The sequence below is a fragment of the Etheostoma spectabile genome, chromosome 17 (genome assembly GCF_008692095.1).
Source record: "Etheostoma spectabile isolate EspeVRDwgs_2016 chromosome 17, UIUC_Espe_1.0, whole genome shotgun sequence".
NCBI classification, from domain to species: Eukaryota; Metazoa; Chordata; class Actinopteri; order Perciformes; family Percidae; genus Etheostoma; species Etheostoma spectabile.
Window position 1 is genome coordinate 16,748,511 of NC_045749.1, and position 21,758 is coordinate 16,770,268.

The 21,758-nt window shown below is 40.2% G+C and overlaps 1 protein-coding gene across 4 annotated transcripts in view; it reads right to left on the reverse strand.

Moving 5' to 3' along the window:
• Positions 1-483: 483 nt before the first annotated feature.
• tmem63ba (transmembrane protein 63Ba) overlaps positions 484-21,758 on the reverse strand; it is a 23,993-nt gene continuing 2,718 nt past the window's right edge. Inside the window, exons 2-24 of one of the 4 annotated variants that reach the window (XM_032540477.1) lie at positions 13,643-13,864; positions 13,400-13,479; positions 11,392-11,454; positions 10,497-10,587; positions 10,346-10,383; positions 10,067-10,213; positions 9,757-9,807; positions 9,392-9,500; positions 9,193-9,263; positions 8,350-8,430; positions 8,077-8,200; positions 7,618-7,751; positions 7,358-7,495; positions 6,923-7,076; positions 6,638-6,744; positions 6,446-6,532; positions 6,261-6,326; positions 5,964-6,126; positions 5,570-5,675; positions 5,204-5,371; positions 4,960-5,075; positions 4,808-4,879; positions 484-3,188 (exon numbers count right to left, since the gene is read on the reverse strand). In XM_032540477.1, the coding sequence (XP_032396368.1) occupies positions 3,009-3,188; positions 4,808-4,879; positions 4,960-5,075; positions 5,204-5,371; positions 5,570-5,675; positions 5,964-6,126; positions 6,261-6,326; positions 6,446-6,532; positions 6,638-6,744; positions 6,923-7,076; positions 7,358-7,495; positions 7,618-7,751; positions 8,077-8,200; positions 8,350-8,430; positions 9,193-9,263; positions 9,392-9,500; positions 9,757-9,807; positions 10,067-10,213; positions 10,346-10,383; positions 10,497-10,587; positions 11,392-11,454; positions 13,400-13,479; positions 13,643-13,840 (2,544 nt within the window). In that variant the 5' untranslated portion in view covers positions 13,841-13,864 and the 3' untranslated portion in view covers positions 484-3,008. Of the gene's footprint in view, positions 3,189-4,807; positions 4,880-4,959; positions 5,076-5,203; positions 5,372-5,569; positions 5,676-5,963; positions 6,127-6,260; positions 6,327-6,445; positions 6,533-6,637; positions 6,745-6,922; positions 7,077-7,357; positions 7,496-7,617; positions 7,752-8,076; positions 8,201-8,349; positions 8,431-9,192; positions 9,264-9,391; positions 9,501-9,756; positions 9,808-10,066; positions 10,214-10,345; positions 10,384-10,496; positions 10,588-11,391; positions 11,455-11,759; positions 11,802-13,399; positions 13,480-13,642; positions 13,865-21,758 lie in introns of all 4 variants that reach the window. The other 3 variants (XM_032540479.1, XM_032540478.1, XM_032540480.1) reach the window with 3 other exon arrangements.

A 21,758-nucleotide genomic window follows, 5' to 3' on the forward strand; every position in this document is an offset into this window, starting at 1 on the left:
ATCCCTAGAAGGAGATCAATCCGAGGGGTGCTAAGACTGACAATAACTAGGAAAAAAAAAAACATTGTTCTGCTACTGCTACATTTTTTTTTTTTTTTTTGACCTTTATAGTGAATTAATAGATGGTTTTACCTCTTTAGGACTCTAAAAACAATCTATCTATCTATGGTTAAAGTGTTCACAACCAGTAGACATATTAACCAGAAAACAATTTATACCTATTCATGTAATTCGTGTGTTCACACTGGAGAAGTGATCAAATAGACATGTTTAAATATATAAATATGGTCAATTGAGTGTGCCCTTTAGACACCATTGTCCCACAATGCAAAGCACAAACGTAGTTCACACACACACACACACACTATTAGTAATTATAAAGGCTTAGTTGCAGTATAATGGTAAAGGCTAATGCCGGTTATACACCAACATCAAAACTCGCCAACATTGCTTTAAGTGAATATACGCTTATCGTCAAGCAACTTGATTAAATACAGATTTATTGTTCAAAGAGCTGGGGAAGGTGGTGGTGGGGGGGGGAGCACAGATGTACACAGTATACATCTGTATAGTACAGACGGCCCTTTGGAAAGAATAACATGAGATGGTTGTTACTCTTCCTAGCTAGAAAAATGTAAAACTATAAAAGGCAAAGCACAGAGAACACATTCTAGTTGTGCACAGTTCTGAGACGCACAGATCTTTCACTACCCATTCTGAGTACATTGCAACAACAAGCTGAGAACTTCTTTTAGAAAGTGCTTGGCTGTTTAGAAAAACAATCCATTTATTTTCAAGTCCCACTGTCTCAACAGATGTTATGAAGATAATCTAAAATCAAAGGATTCATCATGAGGATCCTAGACTTGGAATTGGAAAAGGTCTGCCAGAAATCATTGCAACCATCAGACTGACAAATGTAGATCGAATGGAACGCCATGACATGGGACTGGAAGTTTTGTTATAGTATAAAACTTACAATTTCTGGTTAGCGAGTGAACCATACTTCTGAAGCTATGTAAATACAGCGATTATACTATTACTGTAGCCACTTTCAACTTAACAAAAGTTGTGGAATTAACCTACATTCAGCCTTTATACACTGGAGTTGTTACACAAGATGAGATTTTTAAGTAGCTTTCTCAGGGCTTGACGGATGTTATTTTGACCGGACACATTCAGAGACATCTCATCGGTATAAAAAAAATAAAATCACCTTATCATGACTAGAAGAGCCCCAGAGTCAATGGTGTCGAACAATTCTCAACTTAGAACCATAAAAATATACCCATGGACACATTATGGAAGCAGTTTAGGTTCACCATTGTCATTCCACCCACAGGGGGCGTGCCCTTCTCAGCCAATCATATGAGCGAAAAGTAAGATTAGTGCACATTTCCCACAGTGGTTCTCAGAGCATCTGGATAATCCTTTTTTTTTTTCATATTATGGCCCAATAACAATAATTGGTCCATAGTGACGGACTGTAGTGGTATTTTGTCTGCAGCTCTTTGCCTTTCTTTCCCATCAATCTTCTCCATGTTTAATGGGGCAGCTCATAGTGTTGTCTTGATTAAGGAAGAAATGAAATGACAGAAACAAGACTATTTGATCAATCCTGAGTAACATAAGTGTGGGCACTTTGTTTCACATTATATTTAGTTACTTATGTGTTTTTATTCCGAGTCTTCCTGATACCTGTAAAGAAGCCACGTCATATGGCTGATCAGGAACCATAAACACTTAATCAGCGCTACCTGCATGATGAAAATGGAGAGAACCTGGAAGAGGACTGAGTGATTAGATGTAGATTAGCTCATTTGCAAAAAAAATATCAGTAGCCCCCTACATTGAATGCTAATTTCAAAATCTCTACATAAAGACGTAAACATATGGACAAATAGATACAAATGAAAACAGATAAAGATAACCTGTCACAATGAGTAACCCAAAAAACCCCAAAAGGCCTTTCTCTTCTCCGTCCTCTGAGCAACACAAAAGGATCAGCAGGCTCCCGTCCTCCAGTCTTCCTGCAGCAGCCGTGCAAGGACTTCCCCTACGGGGGGGGGGGGCAGCATCAGTAGCAGCAGTCCAACAGCAGTCCCGACAAAGGCTCAGAGACCGAACGCCAAAAAGATCATTATCAACGTAGTGTGCCAAGATATGAATTATCTTCTTCCACAGTTTAGGGATGCATCAAGCTCGATAGCATTTAAAAGTCAATGCCTTCAAATAAATACCATGTCAAAAATGCTATTTTACAAATCCAGAGTTTTGTAGCTGTACAGTGTCGAAGCGTCCAGGAGTGTTAGTAGCGATTCTTTTTCGTCTTCGTCGGGTTTTTTTTTTTTCGTTTAAGGCTTTCATGAAAATTGGAACAACGATTTGGGGACGATGACATCTGCACCGACCGAGCCGCCTGGTGGTGTGGAAAACTCCTCTCCCACCAGCTGCTTAGTCAGGGGAAGCACTTAGTGCAGACAATTAGAGATGCTGGCAAAGGATATTAGGGAAATCCCTCTGCCATTTAAACTGGAAGGCATGCTGTACTACAGTACCTTATTGAAACTCGAGCTTATAGGACAGGTTCTCTCTTTCAAGTGCAATATTGTTAAGGAAATACAGACATAATATGACTCCCCTTACAAAACAAAACAAACATTTTTCATTTGCGCATTAGTGTCTTTCTTTCATGGGTCCATATGCAGTGTTTTTGGGTGTGCCTTAGCTATATCGGGGCGGAAGGATGTCGCTGCCCTTGCATTGTCAGGGGTCGATTCCCCTTTGCAGGAACGCAAGACAGAAGATGTGGTTTGGGGAGATCCAGTGTAAGAAATGCACGAGTCCTTGAGCGACAATCCATTCGATCCTTAGTAGACTGTGCTTATGTTAGTGTAAAGTCCCTCGATGGAGGTTGAGATGCTTTGGAGAACTGCTGGTTCAGTTCCTAGTTTAATTCACATATTCAGTGCACTCCTCAAGGGGATTTTCTTCTGTCCCAGACAGTATCAGTGCCGCACTTCATTATCGATGAGGCTGTCCTCACCAGACTGGAAGTCTTCATTCAGGCCATTTTCGACATTAATTATTTCCTCGTCCTGCGAGGACCCCTGGCCGTCGTCCTCGCCACTGCCTGAACCAGCCTCCTCCGAGTTGGGGTCTTGAAGTACTTGAGCAATGTACATTTGCTGTAGGGGAGGAGATGAAATGAAGTAGAATGTTAAAGTCTGATACCTACTGCGGGTTTCAGGAGAAGTTGATTCTATGGCCATATGTGCACTGAAAACTGTTTTTACATTTGGAGAAGATTTCATTCACAATTTCCTCTCAGCGTGGGAATCCCTATTGTCATACTTCAGTAACCTCCAAGCCCTACCGGTGTAGTAAGTGACCTTCCTGACTGACTCCAGAGGAGTGATTGCCCCCCCCCCCCCCCCCCCCCCCCCCTCTAAGTACATTCAAGCTACACTAGATATAAACACCTGGCTATTAGGGGTGAAGAAGAAAAAAAATAAAAAAAATAAGCATATATAGCACAGTATCGCAATATTTTCAGTGGCAATACTGTATCGATACACAGGCTCCAAGTATCTTCGGTTCTTTTGTTATATTTGTGTTGGTCAGCTTGTCTGCTTGACAATCCCATTTTGCAGCAATAAAATTGAAGTGAGATGAACAAACTGAGAAATGTAAATTTTTAAGATAAAACAGATGTTGACAAAGTTTCCTTTTGGGGACATCATTTGAAATTGGGAAAAATTTGAAGTTGAAAAAAAAGGTTATAAATTGCAATATTTTGCAGGATATTGCAATATGTTTAAAATCGCAATAATATCGCATTTAGGCATAAGTATCATGATGATATCGTATCGGGAGGCGTCTGGTGACCCCACCCCTACTGGCTATAGAAATCCACTGTGGTGTGTCGTGATAGAGTTTTTGATAGCAGTTCTTCACAGAAATCATATTTGTTCATTCATGTTTCAACTCTAAGTTTGTATTTCCTTTATAATTGTCTGAATTGTTCATACTTTCTTATTTGGTCCAGTCGGGGTGGGCTGGGAGGGGGGTGTTTTGTGTGTAAGAGATACAGCTACATGAGTTTCTCTTTTTCCGTTTATAAATCTATGTTTCTCAATAATAAGAGGTTTTAAAAAGAAAAACATAACGGAATGTATCCATTTAACTTTAAAAGGATTGATTTTTTTGCTTGTTTTTTTTACTCAAAGTTCAGAGTCCAAGGCTACAGTTGACCAACATATGAACTTTGCTATTGATGAAATCAACAACAAACCAAAAGCATACAATAAATGTCATTTAAGTAAAAAAAAAAAAAAACATGGTCCTTTTTTCATTACAAAATATAGCTGAATTTCAAAAATATTGGACCCATTTGGTTTTGATTATATCAGAAGGATAACTTTCTAGGTTGTATGTCATCATTAAATGAATTTCATCAATTTGGACTGATAGATCCATAAAAGGCAGCAGATTATTTTTTTTATTTTTTTATTTAATGTGTTTTTGCACTTCTATATGGAAGTGACTTTGTCCAGAAGTATTATCTATTTTTCCTCCCAATCATACACGGCCTGGTACGACTGTTGGACTTTATCCATCATGCCTTGACAAAGACCTTGTGGTCAAAACTTCGAATTAGTACAAGTGTGCTACACGTTTCTTTCCTTTATTGTGGACCTTTGGCTCATGTTCAGCACCTGCAAACTTTGACATTATGTCTTATCTCTTTCCCCTGTTTGAGCTTGAGGTTCATACTGTTATAAAATAAACACGACTGAATACATACTGCTGCCTTGTTGGCGGAAGAAGTGCACACTGGACGCCCGTTCTCCAACCCGTCCACGTCTTGGGTGTCAATCTAGGACAGAACACGTGAATTTAACATAAGCAGCTGCATATAATACTGGTCTCAAATACTGGTGAATTTAGAAAATGTACCTTGTAGTTGTGAGCACTGAGATATTTAAAGTGTCCAAAGCAGACGTGAGAGAGGCAGATAATGATTGTGATGACCAAAACTATGAACGTGAACATGGATGTAGCAGCTGAAAACCCTGGGGGAGAGAACATGGAGGGTCACTTGTTTATCAGGAGCTTTTACTTTATAATGCTTCAGAGAATGTAAATAAATCTGGGTATATGTGAGGAGATGAGTGGCCTGTAGATGGAGTCCTCATCTTACCAGAGCGAACAGTGGAGAAGAACAAAAGCCAAAAGAGACAGAGAATAGGAGCAGCCACCACTTGGTTGACCGCTCCAGAATGGATCTTCTTGTCCAGTTTGGATGGCAGATAGGCGTAGTACATGTTATACCGGTCTGCTAGGTGCTTAAGTAACATGTACATCAGCCCTGCACAGAGAAGGGAGACAAAACAATTAGCGGAACTAATCCAATTAGGCCTGCTGATAAGCTTCTGTATAAAGAGTAGAGCCACTGAGTGCTCCCTGCCCTCTGTATGTTTCTCCTTCAGTAACTTAATAAGCACCCTATCTTGAGATTTGTGAAACCGCAGTAACCCCAGCAAGGCTAATAAATGACAGAACTCACCAAAGGGAACAATGATTGGGCAGGTGATGCTGTAGGTCATTACTACAGTGAAGACACACATTATCCAGGCATAAGCTGCCCCAAACTGGAACTCATAGGCTTGGTGCTATAAAGACACAATCACAGGATATTGAAATGAAAATCCAAAATCTTAACATCCTAATTTTGATGTCTACGTCACTTGAAGTCGACCAAGACAAAAAATATATGTATTTCCATCCTAAATTCATAGCAGAGATCCCCTTGTATTATGTATTTTAAAACATTAATGCTTTGGCTTTCTGATGGTTATGACAGAGTTTATTATATCCAGCTATTAAGTATTAAACTAAACTACTTTATGGGTCATGGACCCATACATTATGTCAACTAGGTAAGCAGGGGACACACTAACCTTCTTGACATTCCTCCTCTCTGCTGCAGAGCGAGCCAGGCAGAGGCGGATCATGTACATAAGTAGACCGGGAATCCTCAGCAGGTCCATGGCATTACCAATGAATGCTGACGCAATGACATAGTTCACAAAGAAGGCGCCATTGTCAGGAAGGAACACACACCTAAAGAGCAAAGAAGAAAGTCCTTATCACTCAAAGACTGAAGTCAGACTCGCATTGGAGTTTGAAAATACATTTTTTAATTATTTTTATCATCCATGAAATAATAATTTAATCCATAAAATGATGCTACTTACTCAAATCTCACTTTAGCATCTGCCAAAAATCTTTTGTCAAAAAGCCAGCGGAAGAAAACATCCAAACTGCGAAAAGATAAAAGGAAGAGAAGGAATCCGATCAAATCTTTAGGCTGACAAAAATGAATTCATGTATAGCTCCATTTACCTCCATTTCATTGTGTTTTAAAAAAAGCATCTTATACCTGCTGAGTCCGAGGGAGGGCAGCAACAGGACCATGAAGATCAAGAAAGTGTAACATTTATGCATTGTGGTCCTGTTCTCTCCTGACCTGTAAGTAAGTAATGTCAACACTCAAACTAAACCTGAACTGGAAATAAAGACAATACAACTCTGAATATTCTGATTTATTGACTGCAATAAGTGTAAACCATACCGGGTCCAGTGGGCTTCAAAGAAGGCAGAGTAGTAGACAATAGTAGGAAGTAAGGCGGAGAAGGACCACAGAAGGAGGGTGGGGAAGAACTGGGTGATGATTGGATTCTGGAGGACAGATCAGAGAGACATTGACATGTGTCAAGAACTGAGAAGAAAATTCCTGTGTCTCTGCAACAACATGACTTGTGATGGCTTGGACTTAAACTCTCAGTATGGCAATTGTGAGGAGGCCTGAACTGACCGCACTCCTTTATACAAAGAAAGTCATAAATGAAACCCTCACATTTAGGTACTCCACTGGTTTGGTAACATTGAACTTGTCCATTGTTGAGATGATGATAGCCGGGGTAGTGAGGAAGAAGAGGAGGAGGAAGAGGACTAGGTTGATGATCAAGCAGCGGAACCACCAAGAGAATCCTCCCACTGACAGATGCTCCCTGTGGGACGAAAGTTATGTAGCGGTTAGATTGACTCTGGGCAATGACCCGCAGTTATGGACACAGCTGGCCAGTAAACCGATACTGCAGAGTGAGAAAGTCTCTTCAAAGTGGACTGAAGTCTAATTATTCCTCAGCGTAGTATTATTAGGATTACAAACCCACAAGTCTGTGTTTGTAGACCCTTTAGAACTGAGCAGTTATGAACTGAATAATGAAAAAGAAATATGCTGATTCAACCCAGTTTGTGGACAGAATGTGTGACCTGAATGTGTTCTTACCAGTAGACATTTTGGGGATCAGGGGCGTAGCTGACACTCCAGTTCTGTGTGTGGAGTTTGGCGCTGAATTGAGAGCTCTTGGGCTCCTGGCGACACTGGCAGCCCTGACACTTGCACGCGTTGAAGTCTTTCAAGATTCTAAACGAGACAGCCATCCAAACAGAGTAGAGACATTACAGTGGGTCGAGAGGTACATCATTTCTAAAACCAATGCCACAGATAACACATTTACAAATTTCACCACATGTAGATGTACTTACATGGCAGTTATGGACTCGTTCTGGAAGGTAACAAAGGCCATTCCTAAGGGCTTCCTGTTCACCTTTTCTCTCTCCTTCCTGTAGTCATCTTTCAGTTGTGCCTCCAGCTTCGTATAGTAGCTTACCGCCTCTTCCTGTGAAGGACATGGCAATCCAAGTCAGAGTCAGGGATATTTGTGTTAAGTCTCAGTTTAATCCTAATTGAGTGACTAAAACATGGTTTTCTAATGATGTAAAACTATATGGTTTGGTGGATTTTCTAAATGCAGGCACACAGGTGTTTTATGGCTTTGACTATATTTTACCAGCATAGCCCTGGTTCTCTACATGAATCTATAAGTGGACTTATCAGACATATGGGTTCTTTATCTTCCCCTCAAAAATGCTATTCATATCAGCTTGTTAACACGTTTCAGGAGTGTGTTGTTTTGAGATATAGCTAAAATTCATCAGTCTGACCTGCTCACAGCCTTTGATGATGCAACAGCAAAGGTGTCCGCAGGGCTTTGGATTGATCATGGTGGTAATATGCTCCTTGGCCTGCAGGTCAAGGAAGAATTTCTTGCTGCGCTCGGTCTTCTTCCTGCATGCAAAACGTCAGCTATGTCAGACTGAAGAAGGCCTACTTCCATAAAACAAGCCCAGGTCCTGGAGCCAAGTTCATACTAACATGCTGTGAAAGGGCAAATACACACTCACTCACTTATGGTTAAAACATTATGTTAACATTACCTTTCAGAGTTGAGATACATCAGCCTGGCCACATTGTAACAGATACGAGCTTCCAGCACGACGCAGGTTTCATACGCCTGCCTTCAGGGAAGGAGAAAGTCAAAAACGGGATAAGTTTAAACATACACTTTTTTTTCTTTTTCAAAGACAATTTCTCAGGCCTTTATTTGACAGGACAGCCTAGATACGGGGGGGGGGGACAACATGACAGCAAAGTGTCGCAGATGGGAACCAAACCCGGACTGAGCCTCTGTTTATGTGCGCACGCTCTACCAGGTGAGCTACCTAGGAGTCCACAATCACACACATTCTTGACAAAAGCAACGTGTATTTACAGTGGATGATATAACTCTACCACATCCCAATAACAAAGGCAAGTCGCAAAAAAAGGGCATGAATGCAACAGCCCCCATCAGTAAGAGGATGTTGTAATTTTTTGTGTTTCACTGTAAGTTTTGTTTTTCTCAAACATGGAGGTGTTTTTGCATTGCAGGGGCATAGATAACATTTTTGATTAATATCACTTGGCTAATAGGAGTTGAGCCAAACATCCCCTCCTCAGTCTTTCACCATCTTGACACATGACTTACATGATCCTACTCATCTGGCTTCCATTATGGACCATTATACTTATAGGCCTGTCTTTGTCTGATCCCAGCCTTATGGGCCAGCACAAGACAGCTGCTTTTAACAGGAAAAGGCATGGCTCTCATACACCTTAATACAGTTACTCTACTACAGCTCACTGCCACTGTACCATTTTTAAAATCAGACAAATTTTAAGGATTTGCGAGACAGTTATTGTGCAGCCCGGATACCAGTGATCCTGAAGATCCTGCTTACTCAAAGTGTTGCTTTATCTCAGTCTCTTCTGCATATTTGGAGATTCCATTGACAAATAAAGTGCGTTTCACCTGTAAGGAAATGAAGACAGGGAAGTAATTACCAACACAATTCAGAGTTGTGTGTGTGTGTGTGTGTGTGTGTGTGTGTGTGTGTGTGTGTGTGTGTACAAAGAGCATATGTAAACCATGCCACCCACCAGGTCATCTTCCTTGTAGTGCATCTTGGAGGTGTGCCGTCGCATGCTGTACACCGTCAGTAACAGGTAGAGAAATGCAAAGGTGGTGTGCAGCCACAGTAGTGCATTACGAAGAAATAAATAGCAAAAAGGTTAAGTGAAAGCATTAGAATGTAAAGACTCAAAATAAGGCTTTATAAGTGCACACACACACAAGAGAGAGAGAGAGAGAGAGAGAGAGAGAGAGAGAGAGAGAGAGAGAGAGAGAGAGAGAGAGAGAGAGAGAGAGAGAGAGAGAGAGAGAGAGAGAAGAGAGAGAGAGAGAGAGAGAGAGAGAGAGAGAGAGAGAGAGAGAGAGAGAGAGAGAGAGACTAAGAATTACTCACTCTGCATCCAAATTACAATAGTGGTTCGCCCCAAAACTATAGGCATTGTTTCTGTAAAAAAAAAAAAAAACAAGTGCAAAAGTTTTAAAGGCAGTTTAAGTTGTAAGAAAGAAAAATCAAGGGCAGAATCAGGACAGATAAAAGGAGAACAAAAAAAAGATGGAATCAAAAAAGAAAACAAAATACCCACAAAGACAAATATAAAGGTGACAGGGGAGCCTAAACTAGTCAAACATTGACAACTGAAAAAATGAAAAGAAATACACTTGTCTCTAAATTTCAGATTCCCAGGTAGCAAATTCCAATTGACTCACCAAGTAGGTTTCCCGAGAAGTTAACAGGCAAGATGATGCCCACAGACAGCACGCCCACCACTACCAGCAGGCCAATGATGTGGCGCTGAAAGGACAAGTAATATACTGCATCCTCACCACACTTCTCCCTTATCTCTTCATCCCTACACAGAGAACAGACCAACAAAGTCAACTACTGAAGAGAAAATCAAAACAGAGAACATGTTCACATCCAGTTTATTCAGTGTTTCACCAATTTTTCTTATATCGAATTTGCTGCAGTTAGGTTCACTCACTTGATGCGAAATATGGCAGTTAGCCAAGAGCAAAAGCCCTAAAAAAGAAGAGCAAATAACTGAAGGTGTACCAGTTATTGCATGCAACACACAGTATAACCTGGCTAAAAGGACACTCAATGTTGTTCTGTTAAATGAATGGCACACTTACTGTGTCTCTCTGATCAATGTCCACAGAGCTGGAAACTGAAGTGAGACGCTCATAGCGTTCTGGTGTATCTGATGTTAAGGCAGAGGCCACACTGTACGCAGAAAACACAACACATAGCATTAGCGTGATGTAACACAACTACCTTACATCACCAGACCTCGTAACCATAAGGCGGATGTAAGTTCTTTGTGTCTCATGACAGTGGGATTATCATCAGTATGGAAAAGTTGACCACACAAAACCAAAACACAAGCCCTGAAAATGGACTGAAGAGATTCACCCTTTAATCCTGTGTGGGCTGGTCACAGGATTTGGGTTGGTTAACCAGTCAACCACAGGTACAATCTCTGCAGCCACATTTCATGCAGCACTAGGAGTCACTACTTTACACAGGTTGGGTACACCATCACTGTCAGAGGAAAGGTTGCGATAAAAGGTTAGAAAGCAAAGTTCTACAGAGAAGAACATTCACAGAAGAAACAACAGAAACCCAGTGATCATAAAGAGGCAGATTTATGGAATTTGTCCAGCAGAGCCACAGGTTCCGCACAGCAACACAGCATCGAGACTTGTTGTATTACACATTTGATTGCACTCCCCTGGGGAGGTCATGTCAATTCATACAGAACTGGGAAATATCAAGAGGACCCAGGTTCTGCTGGAATTGGTTCAGTGTTCATTACAACATAAAAAAAGGATGACGTCACCCAGGGCTCTAGGAGATCTCTAATGGAATGAGGAGAGAGCCTGCGGCTGAAATCTACCGTCAGTCCTCCTCCCACACATTCCTGTGGGAACTCAGAATGGCTCCACTCAGCTCTACAGGACAGGATATACTGATGCTGCACCATGTTAAAACCTGTCTACCAACAACAACAGACCAGGGAAGCATTACCTCTCCCTGTAAGCATCCTGTCTGTGCAGCTCATGCGGCGCGCTCGCACAGAAGAAGCCCTTGCTTTATAAAGAGGTCAACACACAGATTAGCACACACAGATCTGATTAGGACAGTGAGAGAGGACAGGCACAACCAACAGCAGGAATACAAGAGTGACAAGGAGAGGCAGAATAACTAGGCACTAGGAAACACCTTGGAGGAGGAGGGTAAAACACTATACCATCTAAACCATAAAGAGTGAAAAACAGGCTGAAACCCACAGCGGCCTGGGCAGAGTGGACAAGAGTTATGAGTTAGATTAACTACAGAAAGGGAAAGAAGAGAAGAAAATGCCGGTGAGTCTATGATATGGAGAGATAACATACTATTCCCGATCATCCAGGCGACTGTACCGTTGATCCATTCTTCTGGTGAAAAAAAAGAAGCAAAGCCATTTAGCTTAGTGAAGAGGTAGCGGCCCTGTTGGTCAGTAAGGGTGCTGGTTCAGAGAAAAACTGGGGAAGCATATTACAATACAGGCATAACAAGAAAGGTTTCTATTCATTCTTATATAAATGTATTTATGGGCTATAGTATATTACCCCTGTCATTCATTTTAGTTGAGAGTCAAGGCTTATGTAGCTGGAGCAAAAGGCACATCAAATGTAATGGTAACGTAATACCTTTTAATGATTAATCAAGCGTCCTAGTAAAGGTTACATTCAGCTTTCAAATGTTACAAGAATTTAAAAGACAGACGCTGATCTCAAGTCAAAAAAGTGTCATGAGACAAAATACATTTCCTGTCTGTTACAAGTGTCTCATGTTGCCACCCCCCTCCCAGTCCTCCCACCATGCTGCAACCCCCATTCTCTGCTCACATGCAGCTGCAAAAATAGTGAAGCTGCAACATCACACAAAAACAGCATGAGGATGTAGGTGATGGAGCACTGCCATGCACTTTGCAGGGTTCACAGTCAAAGATGCCTGTAGAGATGTCTGAGCTCCCTCTCTCCCTACTTGATCAGTCATCTTGTTTCACTTCGGGGTTTAAAAGGAAGCAGTGGAATCGGTCCTTGTTGACAGGCGCCTCCACAATAATTCTCATTGTTCGATCAGTGTGCAGACATCAGTCTCAGATTATCCCAATGTATCTGGTAGCATATGATCATATTATAAATACAGTCCGAGGGCTTTTGATGCAGACTGTGGCTTTAAAGTGGTCTGGAAGAGATTTAAATTTACATTAATAATACTTCCTAACTGTTTATTTCTTTTCCTTGGATTTCAGGCTTGTTCCAACAGCCGTCTGGCCTTCCTATCTCAAAGTGAACCAACCATGTAACAAGTGACAAATCGTGACATTGTCAGAGTGCATTACTGCCATTAGAAGGAAAAACAGCTGACACTGACTTTCCGTCTGGAGTACTAACCTTGTGATGCCTGCTTCCGTCAGAAAACTAGCTCCTCCCTCAGAACAAGAATACGAAATTCTTCAGTGTAAAATAGCATCCACAAAACAGCCACCAAGTGCCAAAATACTGATAGAACCTGTCTCTGGCAGATGATCAATAAGGGTCATTACCAGCCAGAATGGCTAGCACCTTCCTTCTCAGACGCTAACATTTAAATGTTGACAAGGCTTTTGTCAGTGTGTCCCTTTTGACCACAGGCCAATCACATCAATGCCTATGCCAATACATGCTTATTTATCCTTCAACTGAGTGTAACTAGAACATGAGGATCAATTACCAAGATGTGGAACAATGCATTTGCCAAAATTATCTCACAAGATGAATTCTTTTGCACTTCACAACAGATTGCAAACTACTATGTAAGGAAGGGAAGTACATTTCAAGAAAACCACAAAATACATAAAAATTGAGTGACATTTGACTGAGGAAAAAAATACAATTAATTATTTTAGCTTTTTGTGGTTATATGGGAAAAGCACCCTTTACCAAAAAGTTACCAATGGCATGTACCCAACATAAGCCTTGTTACTGGACCAAGGTTTTCTGATTACCTGTCAGCGTCAGTCACCAGAGCGAGGCGCCCATAGTCCCATGCTACTTTTCTCAAAAAGGAGAACACAACCAGCAGCACCTGGAAATACAAAAATAAACAGTTGTCAACACCTCTGGGGCCATTTATTTACAATACAGAGAATACAAAAGTTACATAACTGCTGGAGGTGTAAATCACATTCCTGGAAGTATTTAACTTCAATTCTGATAATTGTGACAAAAACCCTGACAACAGGACTCACCAAGAAGCACATAAAGTCAAGGGCAAGGACAGTAGGCACCCCGCCAAAAGGCAAGCCCTGGAGCACTGTGCTGCTGATCCGGGCGGCGTAGCAGTAGGCCTTGGAGGTGACATTGGGCGACAGCGTCGTACAGCTCTCTGAATTGGGGCATCCTTGTGCCCCCCAGGTGGCCATTATTAATATCAACACTCTGTGCATTACTCACTGCAACATGTTGACAACCTGTAAAGAAGAGACAAAGGTCTTACAAAACTAAGTACGCTGCATTCTAGCATACTTGGTCACACTGTATGTGTCTATCATGGAAACATTCTGAAGTGTAACTTCCCCCAGAAATGGGGAGAAGCAGGAAACAACTGGAAAGTACATCACATGAGACTCTATGGTAATGGTAACAAGGCCATTTCAATTTTCTGTCCTTTTCTACCAAGGCTGACATTTTTGCCTCGTCATTAGTCACACGCTGTTGCTTTTGACCACATGCATGACAACGTAAACCTGACCATTATACACTGTTCCTAGTTTGTGGCCACTCTGTGTGCAAATGACACATAGTAAACTTTGACCCAAATTCATGGACAATTTATATTATATTTAGTATTAACTAAAAACGCCTAGGTGTTCAGGCACAGAACAGGTGTTCAATGCCGACCACCAATTTTCCTTTCTCCCTCCAGGAGACAGAATGCAATACTGACATTCCATTGGAGACATGTTTCTAGCTAATTGAGAAACTTAAGTCTCGCCTTTTACCCTATTCTGTCCCCCAACACCTGAAAAACGTCTGGGTCTTTAGTTTGCAAGATGTTTAACTTTAGCAGTCACAGCTGTACTATTTGTTTTGTCTTAGGGTGCGTCCAGACCAAAGAAAGCAATCTGGTTGCTGCAGGGTGGTGTGGCGGTGGAAGTGTCACTTAAATGGCCCTTTTGCTTTACATCAAGTTGTGTTCATTATCCTTCCAATTTAGCACGAGTAGACTTTTATTTGTGTTCATTGTTTTCCTTTAGATTGTTTATAGATCTCGATTTTTCATGAAGGGAGCTTCATTTCATGGAGAAAGAATTTACAGTATTTACTGTACTGGACTCTCACATCGGCTTAAAACGGACTGCCAAGTCTGATGGTTGGTTACATGATGGGTCACCACAGGGTGACGTCAGGGTCTTGAAAACAAAAATCAGTCTTAATTTTTCCCCCCCAAGGGCTGCTGCGGGTTTTCCGCCTCCCCCCTACGGCCCCCACCGCCACAGCCTAAATGCACTACCCCCATTCAAAATGAATGGAAAGACTCACGTTTTTGGCAAACCGCCTGATGACCGCCTGACTGTATGTGAACGCGGCCTTAGGCAGGCAGCTTGTCTGAGCTTGTTTGATAGACACTGCTAAGTACAGCCATATATGGCTGAGTCACTGTTCTCATCAAACAACAGTGACTCAGCCATTCAGTCTGTTTGGGTTATAGGACCAAAAGAATGATCTAAGATTTGAAGATAGTTGGAAACCCCCTTTCCCATTTAGGTGTTAATAGGTTAGGAGCAGGGTGTCAACCTCTGATAAGTCAGGCTCAACAGACGTGGCCAGTTACTATACACATTTCCTTCCAGGCTCTGATTAATTTCAGGAAGAGAGAACAAGCAGCTCATCTAACAAGCTACCTAAAGGATGATGATGGGAAAAATTGACAAAAGCATGAATACTGCATGATGCATTAGAAGTCCAATGAGAAATGTATCTTGATAATAACATTATGATCACAATGCTAAAGCAGCAGCCCCAATGGTCTTGCGGTTTTCTCCTGACCTTAAGGATTCAGGCTGGTTTTGAAAGAATCCCAGAATGACTGTAAATGCAGACAGTCCTTTCTCCTGCCTTGGCACACAGCACCAATGAAATGTGTCACACTCGATATCCAGGCTTAAAAAGACTTCTTGGCGAGTCCTCCAAATCCTAAGGTCCAAATTCATTGACTTGAGACAGGGATGCTCTTGGTCAGGAAATGGATTAAATGACCGTTTAAACTCACTAGCAAATTAAGGTGCTGGGCAATAAGTAATGCTTAGATAAAACACTAATCATCCAATCAATACCTGCAACAGCATATGCTTTGGAAACAACCTATACAGTGGCCCTGGACTTGCAAAACATAAGAAAGTTCCTACCTACTTGTGTGAACAGTGAAAGTCTGAGAAGAAGTGAGACAAAAACATTTTTGTGTTGAGATGTTGAAACAAATAACCTAAAAACTAAAAGGACCTTTGCCATCTTATAAAATGGTACCTTTCCTGATCTACAGGCTATCACACTTAAAAGGTTTCAGATTACACCCAGACTGAATAAACGAAGGGCTTGGAAAAAGCGCGTAGGTGTTCTGGTGAGTGCTGGAAAATGTTTGCACAGTTGCATTGCGATACTTGTGCCCTTCGACCCACTATTACCAGCATCATTCACGATGCTGCTCATCTGCCCTAACACTAACTCATTTATCCGCTCCCTGGAATGCTGTGACATCACTGAAGAGGGACGCAGCCAGAGCTGAACAATAAGCCGATAGAGACCGCAGGGTTCAAATGGACCGGGCTCAACCCAAAGAGGACACAACATACCCCCCTGTGCCTTCAACAACACTGCTGCACATCCGAGACCCATTGCCGCAGTTCAGACCTTTTAACATTCAACACCTATAGCATGAAAAGGACTTTTGAGCGTAAACGACTTCAATTCTTGATACATTTTTAAGCACCAATTCATTGTAAAAACAGCTATATTTATGGCAAGGTAATCTCAAAATTCTAGTTACAATTGAAATTACAGAAAAATAATGGAATATCATTATATTCGGTTTTCCAGTAAGGGGGCTTCCACATCCAGGACATGGGCTCCTTGACCCCCATAGTAAGCCTATGAACAAGGCTTATGGTCACTTCTTTCCCCCAAGGAGCACGTCTTTCTCCCAAGATAAAAAAAATGTAGGATTGACTTACATAGGCTACTGCTTTTACTGCTGCTTTGTACAAAAACACAATCATGTTATGGATGCAAAACGTAATGAAGTGTAATGTTTTCTACATTATATTGATCAAAAAATGATCAGTAAAGTTGAGCGTACAGTGTAACGGACAACCTCAGTTCATGCATACATGTGAACCGCGGCGACGCTGCTTGTTCAGGGTTTTACTGTTGAGGGAAAAAAAAAGTGGAAACCCAACTGTACCAAAACACTGAATTGGACGACTACATAAGGCGACTATGAGAAAATCAGATGTTATGGCGTTTGTGATGGTGCGATTGAAGATTATTTTTTGGGCATTTTTAGGCCTTTATTGACAGGACAACTGAAGACATGAAGGGGAAAAGAGAGGGGGGATGACATGCAGCAAACGGAGGTTGGACTCTAACCCAGGCCCACTGCGTCGAGGAGTAAACCTCTATATATGGGCACCCGCTCTACCAACTGGGCAAAACACACAGATCACTTTGGTCTTTGATCACTTCTGGACTTTTAAAAAGTAAACTTTCCATTTTAAATCTTATTGGCATCCATTTTGGCGTCTCACGCTCGCCATCCACTCAAAACCTAACGTTACTACTCTTTGGTGTATCTTCTTGAGTATGAGTTTTATCGGCTGATATTGGTATATCACAGACATATTGTTATTGGCTTATAAAGAGACAGACTGCATTTAAGTCCCGCCCCCACCAAAGGGAAAAACTTTTTTACAACTTTACACTCTGCAATGATTGCGTGAAGGGGCCTCCTCGGTAATTTTGTATGCTGGCAAACAGAGAAATGTTTAAATGTTGCTACGTGGTGTAAATAACCCACAACTTATTTTTTTATAGGCTGTCAAGTCAAAAAACTGAGCTTTTATGAAGACAAAAGTGGATGCAGATGTGAGGAATCCAATCAGCAGGGAGAATGGGGAGACTGTGGGATCCTGACACTAAACCAACGATATGTCTGATGCTACGTTTGCAGCAATAATTTTGACACAAGTTAAATATCTAAAAGTTTTAGGCTAACTACATATATACACACACATACATATATATATATATATATATATATATATATATATATATATATATATATATATATATATATATATATATATATATATATATATATATATATACATATATATATATATATATATGTTAAGCTAACACACGTAACATGGGCATTTACAGGGGTGCTTGTTGGGATGCATCCTGTCTCTTCTGAAGAAAGAAACACCATGTAGTCTGTACATGGGGCGCACGCTCCACCAGGGCGCCCCATACCAGAAGTTAAAATTTCGGATGAGGTGGAGATAGCATCGCAGCAGAATTAAGTCGGTTATGCGCATGCTCAAACTGGTGGCTGCATGTCTCCACGACAACGCACTGGACATCTTGACTGACGCCTGCTGCAGGTCTGCAGCTGTCCGTGTGTACTAGGCCTGCACAATTAATCGTTATAAAATCGTGATCTCCATTCACCCTGTTTACGATTTAATATTTAATAACTTTTCATTTAATTTTACGAGCCGACTGCATCACAAACGCTACTACTTTCTTTTGTTAGTTATAAACATAGACTGTATAAAAATAGGTTTTAAATTGCTCCCAATGCTCTCCCTTCTTTTCATTGAAGCAAGATTTTTTTTTTTTTTAGGTGCCCAAAAAAAAAAAAAAATCTATGTTTGGTACGGCCAGTTTTGTTTTGTCATGATAAAAAAAAAGAAATTGTGGCAGAGAATCGTGATGTCAACTTAAAAAAAATAAAATTAAAATAAATCGTGATTTATATTTTTCCCCCAATCGTGCAGGCCCAGTGTGTAACATGGACTCCTGTATGGGTAAACTGGGACTCGGTTGCCTGCTTGTCGGTGAACAAGGGTCGGCTCTCGGTTAGAGAGAAAAAAATTGAAATTGGCATCCCTACTCCGCAGATAACCACTGTACTCATGAGAAACATTATGCCTCAAATTTCACAACAAGTTCATGTTTCTCTAAATCAAATCAACTCTGCTGAGATTTGTAATGAAAATGCAACATTACTAGTACCTTGTGAGTAGTAGTAAGTAGTACTTCCTAAATATGAAGTTTGGGCAGCATGAAATCTCAGTTGTCAGTGGTATGATTAAGCCTTGATTAAACAAGGGGTGTGTTTTGTGTATTTTGCAAATCCTATCTGCTATCTATTTTTATTCTAAACCTTAATAACTCAAATTTTCTATGACTTTAGTGTAACAGTAAACATTGAAAACAAAAGTTTTAGCCAAAAACTCAATTTAGATTGTATTATAATTTCCATGCCTCTAGAACAATTTTAACTGCAGTGTGTGTGTGCATGACTCAGCGGCGCAGAAATACTGTGCCACCTTTCACCTGAGACTAGTTGCTATGGTACCATCAGTCTGGCACACATTCTCAAAATACAAATAAACATAAAAGGGCATGAAGGCAGTGGGGAGGAAATCCCATGCCTGTCCATTTGAAACTCAAACTAGAGTGAATCTGTTGTTTGCTCTACAGCTTAAGCAAGAAAAACAATGTGGTCTACTTGTCTGGGATAGGGTTTTTTTCTAGTTCGTCAAATAATATAGGAGCCAAACGGTCTACCCAGATATTATATGCTGGGAATATGAATGCAAACATTTTTACTGTTAAGTGTACCTCCCCTTAATGCAACACTAGCCTAATGCTTTCCATCTATAATTAGCAACAGCACACATATTCATGACCTTGAGCATTTATATATACAGTATATGAGTAATTATTCCTTTAATCTTCATAAATTACATATTTGAACAGCCTTTGTTCAATGCTTTAAAACAGTGGGTTATGAATTAACTTAGCTTTTTTCCAACACCAACTAAATAAAACCAAATTTACAAAAGGAGGGACACATACTAGGTGCCAACAGATTAACTCCATGTTTGACTATTGTGCACTAGCCTAGCTAATAATCCAAATACTGTCCAGAAACCTTCAATGTTATGGTTATTGATGACTGTGTGCTTGGTTACAGGCAGGTGTTGGTTGAAAACAATCGCCTCGTAAAGCGTGTGACAGAGAGCAGTGTTTCCCCCAGCGTACTGCACTGTTGCCCCCCCACCAGGCCTAAGCCACTGGGAATTATTGTTTTATGTATTTTAAGTGGGGCTGCAAGTTATGATTATTTTCATCGTCGTCACAAAAATGTGGATCAGTGTTTCCCAAACGCCCAAGATGACATCCTCAATAATAATAATAATAATAATAATAATAATAATAATAATAATAATAATAGTAGTAGTAATAATTTATGGTCTTCTTTGTTTACTTGACGAATGTCAATGTCTTTGTTTACTTGACGAATGTTCTTTTGTTGTTGTTGTTATTATTATTATTATTATTATTATTATTATGTTGTTGTCTTTATACTGTCTTTTTTATCTATTTTTTATTTCTGTTTTTTGCTAAAACTGCTGCTGGAACTTTCAATTTCCTCGCGGAGTCATCCCAAAAGGATCAATAAAGAGAAGTCTAAGTCTCGAAGTCTCAAATGTCTTGTTTTGTCCACAACTCAAAGATTTTCAGTTTAATTTAATTCAATTCAATTTTATTTATAGTATCAATTCATAACAAGTTACCTCGAGACACTATACTGATAGAGTAGGTCTAGACCACATCATTTGCAACAGTTCTAGTAGTTTCCTCCAGAGCAAGCAACAGTGCGACACCACAGAGTTTACTGTCACAGAGGAGAGAAGACACTAGAAAATATTCACATTTAACAAGCTGGAATCAAAGAAATTTTACTTTTGTCTTACAAACATTATTCAAACCGATTGATCCAATATCAAAATAGTTGCTGATTCATTTAAAAGTTGACAACTACTCGATTAATCAATGCAGCTCAAATTTCAAGACTTTTTAAAAAACTACAGTTGTTTTACAGCTGTGTTGAAAACTTAGTCGTAATCACATTTTTAAGTTTCCAGTTAGTTTTTAGCACAGACTTAACGTAGGATAATATATGGAATTCTTACGGGGAGCTTTTTCAAATTCTGAATTTTGCAATTCCGTCCATGATCCTGTGATCCCAGAAGTTATTGGGCTCTACATTAATGGGAAAATTAAATACTATTATACATGGGAATAATACATCACTGGGCTAAACTACTTTTCTGGGGGAACCCCTGGATAGAGCATACGTTATTTTCACAACACAAGTACATCCTTAACCTTAACTCTCAAGGTATTTGTGTCCTGATCACGTCTTTCTAGCATCACCTTTCAAAGGCTTGGTGGTGATAAACTTATTAGCAATGTGAAAACAAATAAATAAGAATAGGTGGACACCCAATGAGGAAGGTGCCAATGATAGCTGGCCTATGGAGCTGCCCACATATGTGTATGTGCATGTCTATAAATAAGTTATGTAAACACAGTTTTAGTCCATTATGGGCTCTGTTCATCTTTTGAATTCACAGCCCTGCTTTATATTAGCTGCCTTACAAACCTGCTTCACAACAATGTCATATTTGGCATGATTCTCCAACAATGATAATGGCCGATAATGCAGGTTAGCACATACTAACCTTGTTGGTATTAGCCTGTAAATCATTGGCAACTGCTCAGTGCCTGAGCTTTGATTATGACGATATAAGGGTACTATTTCATAATCATGGCACAGAATGTATGTTTAAATAAATACCGAAACAGTATGAAAAAATGTAATCTTTTCCCCTGCGGACATAGATACAAAATTGGTCCAACATGTTTACACTGAAATCTTATATTCAACAATAGAGAGTAGATAATACCAACACTGACATTAAATGGACGACAAATTAAAGTTGATGCTATGTGATAAAAAAAGTCTATTATGCTAAATAGAACACGTGCATCTAGCTTCTCATCTAAAAAAATCAACTGCACCAAATGGGTTCTTAACCATTGTTGTATGAATCCAATAAATTACATTTTCTCTAATCATACTACTGTAATTCAATTCATCTTCTGATTGTAAAGAGAAGCTATAAACGGATTTAAACGTAAAATAATAGTAATGGCCATGGTTAGGGCTGCACGATTATGGCTAAAATGATAATCACAATTATTTTGATCAATATTGAGATCATGATT